The sequence below is a fragment of the Silurus meridionalis genome, chromosome 10, assembly GCF_014805685.1.
Source record: "Silurus meridionalis isolate SWU-2019-XX chromosome 10, ASM1480568v1, whole genome shotgun sequence".
Lineage (NCBI taxonomy): Eukaryota > Metazoa > Chordata > Actinopteri > Siluriformes > Siluridae > Silurus > Silurus meridionalis.
The window spans coordinates 26,260,382-26,272,797 of NC_060893.1; the positions used below are offsets into that span (position 1 = coordinate 26,260,382).

Consider the following 12,416-nt stretch of genomic DNA (forward strand, 5'->3'; position numbering starts at 1 on the left):
CAGCAAATCAGTACAATTCACACATTTTAATATTGTCTGAGCAACAAAACAGTGTAAAAGTTCATTTAATTTTAAATGTGAATCTGATTATATGAGAATAAACCTGATAAACATACTGAGATCAAAGCAGAAAATAAATGAATAAAGGAGGAGAGGAGAGGAGGAGTTGTGGGTCATCAGCATTTGGCAACTGAAGAAAAGTTGTGTAAATAATGTTATTAAAAAATACAATCCAAACAGTTTATTTAATCTTAATAATAAAATACAAATATAGAGGTTTCATGTGTAAACTCCAATTCAATAACCTCATTAAAGCTTTCATTTCTAACAGCTAAATAAACTAAAAAGTATATATTTGTTACCATGTTTTAAGCATTTTTTTTTTTTTTATATTCCATCAACAAAAGTAAGTACACCCCTCACCCATTTAAGTATAAACTTCCCATGTACAATATTATAGAACTGAAACTTGGATATATTTTAGAGTAGTTAATATGCAGCTTGTATACAGTACAGATTTACTGTCCTCTGAAAATAACTCAACATACTGTACAGACATTATTGTCTTATTAACTGCCAACAAAAGTGAGTACACCCTCAGTGATAACAGCTGAACATGGTGTAAAAATTCAAAGCCGCATGTCCTATTCATCATGTTCATGTTTTTCTCTGCTTGTCAGAACCATACAAATTTGTGTATCTTGTATTAGAGCAGTTACAATCTGGTGCTTTGAGTCCAATTCTCTCATACTGACCACTGGATGTTCAACATGGACCTCATGGTAAAGAGTCTCTGAGGATTTAAAAATTAGAATTGTTGCTCTCTACAAAGATGCAGAGCTAATACTAAACTGAGTTACAGTACAGTGTTCAGGGTCATACAGAGGTTTTACAACACGGGTTCCACTTGGAACAGACCTCACAAGAGTCCATTAAAGAAGTCGAGTCCTGTTGTGTGCGTCAGGTGCAGAAACTGATTCAAAATTCAGACGCATGAGTGCTGCAGCATTGCTTTAGAGGTTATAGAAGTGAAAGCTCAGTGTGTCGGTGTACTGTGACATTTTGAAGCAGAACATGATGCTCTTCTAATAGAAACTAAACATCAGTTTTACTAAAACAGTTACAGTTATATTAAAGTGATTGCTGAAATGTGAGGGGTGTACTGACTTTTGTGAGGTACTGTATAACATGCATAGATAGATAGATAGACAGACAGACAGACAGACAGACAGACAGACAGACAGACAGACAGACAGACAGACAGACAGACAGACAGATAGATAGATAGATAGATAGATAGATAGATAGATAGATAGATAGATAGATAGATAGATAGATAGATATTTGTGCACCTTGTGCTTGTCAGTGTCTCTGCAGCTGTGAGGTAACAGTTAGGAATCAGTCCTGCAGTCTGACTTGATGTTCGTAGCAGATGCAGTGGACATTCTTTTGTACTGAACAGTGGTATAATAAATGTTTTCAGCCTGCAGAGAGATTCAGGTGATGAATCAGCACTAAACTTTTTACTTCTGTTTATTGTGGAAAGTTTTTACTTAAAATCGTTTTTAAACCATTTCTTCAGTTGTTTATTATTGTGGCACGACATTGCACTGATAATTGCTACTGCATCATAAAGAAATGAGTTCAGTTTAAACAGGTTTTTTTTTTGCAACAGAAAACTTTGTACTAGATGTGTGCACAAAATTAAACTTTTTTACTTTTTAATAATACAAACCTGTAAAATAAACATAGACCATAAGAAATAAAGATGGTTTAAATCATGGTCTTGGTATGATTATGAGATGAAATCAAACAATCAAAAACAAACCCATTTCCCAGCCACATAACAGTCAGGAATTGCAGTAAAATCTGAATAAATACTGGCAGTATTTTATTATTAAATGTGAGTAATTACAGTAAAGCAGAGTAACTGCAGATCAGCAGCTCTGCTACAGAAACATCTTTAAAAAGTCATAATGCCATTAATGTAAGAGTTCCTACCTTATCAGTGGAGTCGGTGGTGTGACTGAAGAAGCTGCATGATGTTCATTTTCCTTAAAGAGAATTTCATTAGTATAAATATAAAATCATAAATAAATATTCAGCCTGTAATTTCACCTCTAGTCTCACCTAGAACCCTGCTGCAGAACACACACATGCAGATGGTTATTAGGACGGAGACGAAGCACACACACATTACAATCACATTTCTAATCCAGTCGTTAACATTTCTAGCAGGCGGCTGTGAATCTGAAGCCTCAGATGAAGATCCATTATTGCTGCCACCTAAAACACACACAGAAGCACACAGAGATCTCAGTATAGTGCTGAGGGAAACTTCAGGCTTCTGGAAGACTCAGTGTGAACTTTACATTCAGATCATCTTATTAATGATCCATGAATAATAAGCAGCTTTGTGCTGCAACAGTAATATTGATCAGTGTTTTATTAAAGTTTATTCAGAAAACTGTTTGAGAAATAAAAATAATATGTTTAGATATTTGTTTACACTTTACAGGTCACTCCCTCATTAATATCATCAACATCAGTGACATCATTTCACTTTTAATTATTTGAACTCTAAAAATAGAAAAACTAAATATAAAAACGTATAAAAAAATAAATAAAACACATAAAAAACTTTCCATTTATTTTCATTGAATGTAAATTTAACACTCATTATATATCTCCATACAGATAAAAAAACATTATAAATTAATTATTTTTTAAAGTAAATTTTTATAATCTTTATAAATGTGTGTATATGTTTATTGTCTGTTTTACTGCTGGAAAATTCATGTCCAGTGTCTGAATAATAACTTTTATAAGATAAAATTTACAAGATATTATTTAATAGCATTAAAATGTATGTAAAAAATCCAAGACAACATCAGTAAAGTGTGTAAATGAAGTTTAGTTACTGACCTGTAAAGTTCAGTCTGATGAGTTTCCCAAACTGAATGTGTGTCTCATCATTTCGTCCTCCACAGTAATAAAACCCCAGATCCGTCTCTCGAACTCCAATAATCACTAAACTGACTGAACTGCTGCTTTCTGTTAAATAAAAGTGACTCTCATCTACATTATAATCCACATAAAAGTGTTTGTTCAGGCTGCTTTGTCTGGCTGATATAATCTGCCTCAACCCTGCTGAGATCATCTGATACCAGGATTTCTGTGAGTAATTAGTGATGTTACAGAGCAGAGTGATGTTTGCTCCTGGAGAAACAGATATGAGATCAGCTGAAATGTTCTGAAGGAGACTCGGCCTAATGAGACCTGAAAGAACAACAGCACATGAAGAGAGAAGATTCATCTCCACTCTGTAAACTCTAGAAACACACAGCTCACAGCTCAACTCCCTTTAAAACATGTTTGTTGTAGAACTGAGTGCACTAATCTCTATACAGACGTCCTGAACACAGCTAATGTGGAAAGTACTAATGATTTAGTCCAAAATCTTCTATTTATTTGTAGTGAACTCACCAAACAGCAGCTGCAGAGTAAACAGAAGCAGATACGCTGCCATTTCTAACACACTCCCTCCTCTGAGCATGTGAACAGAGATGTTCTAGTGTTCTGCTTTAACTGCTTCACCTCCTACATCCTGTCCTTCTCTTCTGCTGTAGAGTTCAATACACTTCTTACATCTTATTTTACATCCTGCCATTTATATTTCCTTCATACTGAGGAAATAAATACATTTAAATACAGAAAAAACATAAAAAATCTGAGGTAAATAAATGAACAGACAAATTATTAATAAAAGATGGCTAAGCTAATGCTAATCTAAGAAACTCAACAAAGACACAAAAAAACCAAAATATATACAGAAAATATAAAGTAAAAAGAAATAACCAGTGAATCTAATGAGGAAATAAAAAACAGGTCTGCAAAGTTTCAAAGGAAATGGATTCAATTCTACAAGATAATGACAACATTTCCACACCAAACCCCACCCTGCCCCCACCCCCCACCCCCTTAATACAGGGCTCTTAAAATACTCACACTTATGACCTGAACCTGGACACCCACATAAAGTGGTGACTATGGCAGGAGCAGAGAGAAGAGGCAAATTTTATTAGTATAAAACTACAGATATTTTCTTGAAATAATCAATATAATAATCTCTTGTGTATAATATTGTTGTTTAGATAAATGCTGTGCTTTATTATAGTTTCAGTATCGGGGTAACATGGGGATACAGTGGGTAGGTTTTTTCTGTATCTGCATGATGATGTTCTGTGATGAAAAAGTGCCACATCCTAAGTACCTCCATCACTGACCCAGTGCTCCTGAGACGTACAAAAGAAGTACAAAAACCAAACCCTGAACCTGAGATGAAGCTCAGAGCAGAGTGTAACAAAACGACTTATTATAACAGAGGGGAAATGAGATGCTCTTATTTTTAAATATCAGAATATCTATTAATACAGTCATCATTTCATATCTGCATAATAAAACAGCTATTTTTACTAAAATAAATCTTATACATGAGAAACAACACATTACTTTACACCATTTAAATAAAATTAAAATTTATTTATATTATATTTTATTAAATAAAAAATTGATGATTTTGAACAGTTAGATCAAGATTTCTGAAGACGAGGGAATAAATGAATTGAGTTTTGTATAAATAATTGTGTGTATCTGCAGATTGTTCTGTTTAAAAGCACTGATGGAGGAAAAGAAAAAACTCTGAAGGGTCAAGAACAGAAACCACAATGGGAAACTAATATTCCTATTTCTATCTGCTGTTAAAACCACAAACACACACACACACACACACACACACACACACACACACACAGAGGAGAGGAAATTACACTGTGCTAAATAAGAACAGGAAAGTGCAGGTCAGTGTGAAACTCAAAGGAAGTGTTGATCACATTTGATAATTAAACTGATCACAGCTTTTACATTAAAGATCATTAATTAAAGTAATAAACATCAGAGTGAGGAAGAAATTTTCTTTTACATCTTCTATCATTTTAAATCATTTTATATATAATGTGTGTGTGATCTGTTTAGAAGCTCAAGCACCGAAACACATCAATAAAAAGTGATAAAAGGACACTATTGTTTGTGTACATCTGCTGTTGGTGTAGTAACCACACTGTGCATCAGGTACAAACCCCTCAGCTGGGGAAAGTGTCAGATCTGTTCTTCTCTCAGCATCTATTCATCCCTCACTGACCTCAGCTTCTTAACTGAAGCTTCTTCTTTACTTTATTACATTAAGGTGCTGTAAAGAAGATGATGTGTGTTTCTACACAATGACAGTAAAATGATTACTGATCGCATTTCTAAAGCAAATTTAAGGTTTATATTTAGATCATTTACCACAAACCCTAATATTTCCTTCTATTGTGTTTTATTTGTTTAGTGATTTTAACAATAGACATTTTCCTAAAGCAGATTTACAGAAATAAATTACACATATAAAATCCTGCTTTCAGGAAAATATCAACACTCGAGAGGATGAATGTGAGATGATGTTCAGCTGATCTCCTAAAAGACACGTCTCTGTAAACTCTGTGTTCCACTAACAAGCATGGAGGACTAAAGCCAGGGAGTCTTTTCTTCTCTTTTACAGATGAACATGTGTTTAATAAATCATCATTAAAGAAACACACTCAGTAATCTGTCAAACAATACAGACAAATACTGCAGGCCAATTTAACACCTGAAGCACCTGAGCACCACTGCCTTCTGACTGACCAGAACACAAGACAGGGACAGTGTGCAGTTTTGCAGCCACATTATTTTAGTACATTTTGTTAAATAATAAATATTTTGTCACATGATGCAGAAAAATCTAAATTCAACTATTGTAACTGTGTAACCATTAAACCTGTTCTTCCTCCTTCCTCACAGATAATCTCTTCTTTTCTTCATGTGCCTGAGACACATCCCGCCATTTTGACCCTCTGTCTGTCGGTGTTAGGATTTAGTGTTTTTGTGTGTTTGAGTGTAACTTTTCCCTGAAAAATTAGGATTGAGATGCTGTGTTTCAGAACACTATGGGAACATTCCAGCTGCTATACTTTATGATATTTATGGAGTTCAGCACGTGTTCAGCACGTTCAGGTGGCAGGTGAGCCAACATTGAGACTGAATCCAGCAAAACAGCCCCTGCCCAAGTTCATGTCTTTCAGCAGGTCCACCTGAGACACCTGCAAAACCACCATGGTGACCCACTGCCTAAAACACCTTCACTACCAGTGCTCTACATGGCTTGGTAGGGAGGGCGGCTTCTAAGCCATGACACACTGTCAGGAGAGAGATAGCGTTCAATCGTCTCTTTCACTGGGGACATTATTGTTTGATATGATCGAATAGATCGACACTGTGGGTATGAAGACATGAGAGAAATAAGAGAGTGAATGAGAGAAATCTTTTTCGGATTGTTAGTAAAAAAAAAAAAAGCTCAAGTGCCCAGTGTAAATTACGTGTCACCACCTGGAAAACTTCCACAACGCTTTCATCACACGAGGAGCTCTCAGAGGCGGTGCTCTGAATTTTCATAATACCGGAGGGAACAGAAAATTTGGCTCGCTTTGAGGAACACACACACACACACACAAACACACACACACACAGTCTCTGAAGACAAAGAAGGTGTGTCCATTGTGTATCTATTTATAGCCTTTAGATGACGTCACCCGTGGAGGTTATTTAAGCAAAATTCTTGGCGTGTTTGACACACACACACACACACACACACACACACACACACACACACACACTTGATATCCGGTCAACCAAACAGTGTTCTTATAGCGTTATGGAACACATTATCGAGTGTAGCTTTTGATAGTGAACTCATTCCTGTTTCTATCTGCTGCAGATGTTAAACAGATGTTAAAAATGAAAATATGCAAACACACTCTCTTTTTCTCTCTCTCACACACACATACACACACTGCAGAGAAAATAACACTGCTATGGCTTCTTCAAAGAAGGATCCTCTACTTATTGACTATAGCATTCCTGAGAGTGAGTGGGAAGTTCTCCTGCTCCTCAAGGACGTTGTTGCATTAATTGTGGCATCTCAGTTTACTCAGTTTAAGAGCCATTTTACTTTACTACAAAGTGTCAGAGCATAGAAACATTCTGCTTTCAACCTTTCCTCACTTCACACTACGACCAAAACACCACTACATTAAACACTACACTGAACTGATTAGGGAACATGGTCCACTTACTGAAGTCTGCATGATGTGTTTTAAATCAATTCTTCCAAATGTTCATTCAAAAAGGTTTCATGTAAAGACCAAAAATTTAAGAATGTTGTCATGACTTTCCATGAAAATAAAAAAGTGCTCTTAGTCACCAGCTAGACTGCAGTTCTTTTGTTCAGGCTGCGTGTAGAAATGTCTAAAATTAGGTTTACATTTTACATTAAAGTGCTTTGAGTCTCCATCAATAAATAAACATTGATTACAAACTCAAGATACCATCAGCGTAGAACTCAGTGGAGAGGAACTGTTACATGCTTTTTAATAAATAAAAAAAAAAAATAAATAAATAAATAAATAAATAAATAAATAAATAAATAAATAAATAAATAAATAAATAAATAAATAAATGCATTTGTGTTGAATTGTTTCAGGAAGTGGTTGGTCTGCACCCATTGTTTGAAGACAGCCAGTGATTCAGCTGTTAGAAATCTAGGGAAAGTTCGTTTTACCACCTTGTTGCCAGAACAGAGAAGAGTCTTGATGAACACGAGAGTGATCTCAGGCAGTGCACAATTGAGTTCAGAGGTCGACCTGCCAGCAGAGAGCGGCAGTAGTCCAGGATGCTTCCAGTCTTGAAATGCTCAATAATGAAATTAATGGATGAAATGAAGAAAAAAAACCTCTGATACAGTCTTTATTAATCAGAAGATGGACATGACTCTGTCCTGAAGAAGACAGGATGTAGTGGTGTAAAGGTACACAAAATTCACGCTTCAGTTCGTACCTGTCACGGTTTGCTGTGACATAAAAAGTCAGAAGTTTGGGAAGTAAAAAGTATTTGCTTCTCTTCATTTTTAGTTTACAAACTCTTAATTCCTCAGTGCCAGAACAGAGAAGAGCTTTGAAGTATACTTACCTCTCATTCTGAGAGAAGGTGGTACCAGTCGAGCAGTGCTGGAGGATCTCAGATAGCGTGCGAGATGTGATGGTCACTGAGGTAAGATGTTGCTGGTCCATTTTGGCCTTGTAGGCAAGCATCAGTGTTTTGAATCTGATACGTGCAGCTACTGGAAGCCAGTGAAGGGAGCGCAGCAGTGGGGTGGTGTGGGAGAACTTGGGTTGATTGAACACAAGTCGTGCAGCTGCATTTTGGATAATTTGCAGTGGATGAATAGCGTTCAGGGAAATACCTGCCAGCAGAGAGCTGCAGTAGTCGAGTCTTGAAATGACAAGAGACTGAACAAGCACCTGGGCACCTGTGTGGACAGAAATGGTCGAATCCTTCGGATGTTAAAGAGAAGAAATCAACAGGAATGAGCCACATTAGCAACATGTGGGAGGAATGACAGTTCATTGTCCATAGTTACCGCAAGGTTATGAGCAGTGGCTGAAGGGGAGAGCAGAGAGTCATGAAGTGTTCTGTTCTCTGTATTTAAACAAGTTTATTTCAGTGTTATTCAAATCATCAGACAATTTTATTTCTATGTCAAAATAAAGACTTGACACTAGAAAGAACGCATTCAAAATATACCATAATTCTACAACTTTATATATAAAAGTGAGGTGCTGACGAGTGCCTGGAACATTGTTGAGTCCCAAATGTATGTATTCATAACTTCCTGCTCAGGCCACATCAGGTGATAAAGACATCCACAAGGTGGTGAAGTAGAGACCTGCAATAATCTCATTCATTAAAGGTAAAAGCAAAGAGAAAACTGTCCTTCCACCACCCGTCGAGCAGCCCCGCAAGAGTGACATGGGAGATACCAGGTGCCTTTAGTAGACACAAAAGTGGCAATTGACCGGCCAATGGCCCTAGTGGTTTCTTTAGATGCCCTGAGAGCTAAGTTTGTTGCACAGCAAAGCTCTGGCTTCCTGGCCGCCCAATGTGTCTCCCACGTCTAGTTCCCATAGGACTTAGGAGGAGGAGGCAAAGCAAACATCTGTACAACAGAGGGAATCATTCCATTCACATTTTTTAAGGGGCCAGGCTGAATAAGGCTTTCCCCAAACCAAAGGGGACTGTTGGAATGCTGGATTGGCTGCTAGCTCCAGGTCCTCAAATGGCGCATTCCTTTAGCAAAAGCGGGGCCAGAACTATGAACCTCCTCAAAGAGTGTTCACTGGGAGTGGAGCACTCACATGTCCCTCGGGAACCAACCTAGCATGCTCTGCTCCCAGACAAGCGACACGGAGATTATCTCAGCATCTACTACATTTATTTTTTCATCAATGCTGATCTTAGAGTTATATTTAATGTGTTTATTATCCTGCCATTGTTTGTGTTTGTATCAGGAAATCTGTAAAAACTCCACACAAGTCTTTCAGGCATCATGATCCTTTCTTACTATTTTTATCTTCTGGCTCTCTGTCAGCGTGGGTTAGTGACCCACAACACACAAGTCCAACAACACACAAGTGTCCTAACATTCATTACAATATGCTACAATTTTTATAAAATGCTCCAAATCATGTAGATTGTAATGTTTCCCCCCACAGACTCCATCAGTGCAGATCCTCACATTACTGTAGAAGCTCATCTGGGTTTCAAAGCGCTCCTGCAATGTCGAGTCTTCACACAAACACCACATGTTCGGTGGTGTGCTAATAATCAGGTTGTATTTGAATGAAGCTTTGTTGGCACACATGAGGGTGCAGGATATGAAGGATGTGTGGACGTTACTGAGGATGAGCTGCTTAAAGGAAACTGTTCGTTGATGTTGAAGGACGTCAGATTCACTGATCACACTTTCTACAGATCCTTTGTGGTGAAACTTGTGGAGGCTACAAATACTAACAAACACCAACTAATCAACATTATTAAACTTGACAGTGAGTAAATTATGGAAAAAAAATATAAAACTCATAGTGCATAGTGCAAGATTTAGAAATCTATAATTGTCAGGGATTCACCAGCCACACCTTCACCTATCACTCCAAGCCACTCTCCCACTTACTAATCAGCTACACATGGCCCTTATCAGTTCCCATACTATATAACCCCCGTTCCTCCACCATCTCATTGTCCGTTCTACAGCTTAGGCAACAGAACACTGTCGGACTACCCAAGCTTCACAGTATTGTTTATCGTTGGCTACGTGACTCTATGTGGTTTTGTTTTGCATCTGTCTGATCACAGCTCTCTCCTGGTTTAGCAAACCTGGGGTTTCATTACGGTTTCCCGTTTCGTGCTTTGCCCTGTTATTTCTCATTAAAAAGCCTTGTGGATTTCACTTCGGTTTCCAGCACATTCTTTCGCCTGACAGAAGAACGGACCTTCACAAACCGAGGGGCACCAGAACACGGAAGGAAAGAAACCGCGATACCTCAGCATGGAGGACCAGCCCGCTGCCGCATCTGGGTTAGCGGAGGACCAGCGCGTTGCCACGTCCGAGTTCGTGAGGGAGCTCACCGCTGCGCTTCGGGAGGTTTCCCAGCCCGGAAGCCGTGCACCAAACTCCTCCACCATCCGGCAGCCCGATGGCTCTCCCAGCCTTCTTTTCCAGGAAACGCGGCAGAATATCATGGCTTCCTGCTCCAGGCGGCCATCTACATTGAGATGCGACCGAGCAAAGTTCACGTTTCTGATCACGCTACTCACCGGAAGAGCGCTAGCGTGGGCGAGAGCGCTCTGGAGCGCAGCAAGCCCGGCCCTGATGTCATACGCCGCTTTCACGAGTGATTTCACCAAGGTTTTTAGCACCGCCCCGAGGGATACCTCAACCGCCGATCAGCTGCTCAACCTCCACCAGGGGACAGACAGGGTGTCGAGTTACAGCCTCTGCTTTCGCACTCTGGCGGTATCTGCTGGTTGGGATGAGAAAGCGCTGTTGGCTGTAGATTGCAGAGGCCTAAATCAGGAGCTCCGGCTGGCGATAGACACTTATGATGAGTCTCTGGGGCTTGAGGCTTTTATCCAGAGATCCATCCGAGTCTCTCAACACCTGGCAGCCTGTAAATCCTCCAAGGTCGAACCAGCACAGGCTATGGCAGTGCCAACAACTCCAGAACCCGAACCCATGCAACTCGGGTCACAGCGGCTGTCTCGGCAGGATGAAGCAAGGTGCAAGGTGAAGTACTGTGCTCCACTCATCGTCCTCCAAGTCGGAGTGCTCCACCAATAGGAGATTCAACTTCTCGTACTGGAGGATTCGACAGTGGATGTGATCCTGGGTCGTCCCTGGTTAGCCAAGCACTCCCCGACTTGTTCCTGGGACCCGTGCGACATCTTGGAATGGTGCCCCGCCTGCCGGCAGAAGTGTTTATGTCCACTCCCGACTCCCCTCTGGACCACCTTAACCCTGGCAGCTACTCAAGTGGTAGGAGCTCCCCAGCCCGCTCAGGTGGAGATCCCGCATGAATATCGGGCCTTCTCTGACATCTTTAGTGAGGAGGCCACCAATCAGTTACCCCCACACCTGCCGTGGGACTGTGCCATTGATCTAAAGCCTGGGGCTAAGCTACCCAGGTCCTAGCCAGGCTGCGAGAACACTGGCTATATTTCAACCTTCCCAAGTGTGAATTCCATCGCGCGGATATACAGTTCCTGGGTTAAATCATCAATGCAGCAGGCATCAGGATGGATGTAAGAAAAGGTGATGGCCGTACGGGATTGGCCCATTCCCACCTTGATCAAGGAACTCCAGAGGTTTCTAGGCTTTGCCAACTTCTACCGCCGGTTCATTAGAGGTTTCAGCCTGGTTACCGCCTCACTCACGCCTCTCCTGTGAGGGAAAGCCAAGACTCTCTCCTGGACCCCAGAGGCAAAAAAGGCCTTCAAGGAGCTACGCAAGAGGTTCTGTGCCGCTCCGCTTCTCCGTCATCCTGACCTCCAGCTCCCGTTTGTTGTCGAGGTGGACGCATCTTCCATGGGTGTAGGGGCCACCCACTCCCAGCAGTCGGGGACTCCCCCTCGACTCCATCCCTGCACCTACTTCTCAAAAAAGCTGTCTCCAGTGGAACAGAATTACGACATTGGTAACCGAGAACTCCTAGCCATCGAACTGACCTTGGAGGAGTGGAGACACTGGCTGGAGTGGGCTATCCATCCTTTCACAGTCATCACGGATCACAAGAACCTTCAGTACCTCCGTGATACCAAGCGCCTAAACCCCCGTCTGGCACGGTGAGCTCTATTTAACTTCAGCATCACCAGGATCTTACATTTGGTTCTTTTTAGTTGCTTTTAAAATATATTATTGACAAAAGGCTTATTACACTGTATTCAGC

General features: G+C 40.1%; 1 protein-coding gene and 1 pseudogene across 4 annotated transcripts; one reads left to right on the top strand and one right to left on the bottom strand.

Annotated features, from left to right (window-relative positions):
• Positions 1-12,416, top strand: part of LOC124392121 — a 40,357-nt pseudogene that overhangs the window by 6,270 nt on the left and 21,671 nt on the right.
• On the bottom strand, positions 55-3,616 carry LOC124392120. 4 transcript variants are annotated; one of them, XM_046858811.1, is made up of 6 exons: positions 3,487-3,616; positions 2,926-3,279; positions 2,131-2,286; positions 2,002-2,035; positions 1,353-1,484; positions 88-190 (listed from the first exon to the last, which is right to left on the bottom strand). In XM_046858811.1, exons 1-6 carry the CDS (start codon positions 3,554-3,556, stop codon positions 88-90), a joined length of 849 nt encoding a protein of 282 aa, XP_046714767.1. In that variant the 5' UTR covers positions 3,557-3,616. The 4 variants fall into 4 exon arrangements, with proteins under 4 accessions (XP_046714768.1, XP_046714767.1, XP_046714766.1 ...); XM_046858812.1 differs by lacking the exon at positions 1,353-1,484 and having other exon boundaries at positions 55-190; XM_046858810.1 differs by lacking the exon at positions 88-190 and having other exon boundaries at positions 760-1,484.

What these genes read in the sequence shown, in the direction of transcription:
- LOC124392120 (XM_046858810.1), bottom strand. Translation starts at nt 3,556, where the DNA reads ATGCTCAGAGGAGGGAGTGTGTTAGAAATGGCAGCGTATCTGCTTCTG. An exon ending in CATCAGACTGAACTTTACAG is followed by an intron (nt 2,287 to 2,925) that starts GTCAGTAACTAA and finishes TGTGTGTTTTAG; the next exon opens with GTGGCAGCAATAATGGATCT. An exon ending in GTTCTGCAGCAGGGTTCTAG is followed by an intron (nt 2,036 to 2,130) that starts GTGAGACTAGAG and finishes AACATCATGCAG; the next exon opens with CTTCTTCAGTCACACCACCG.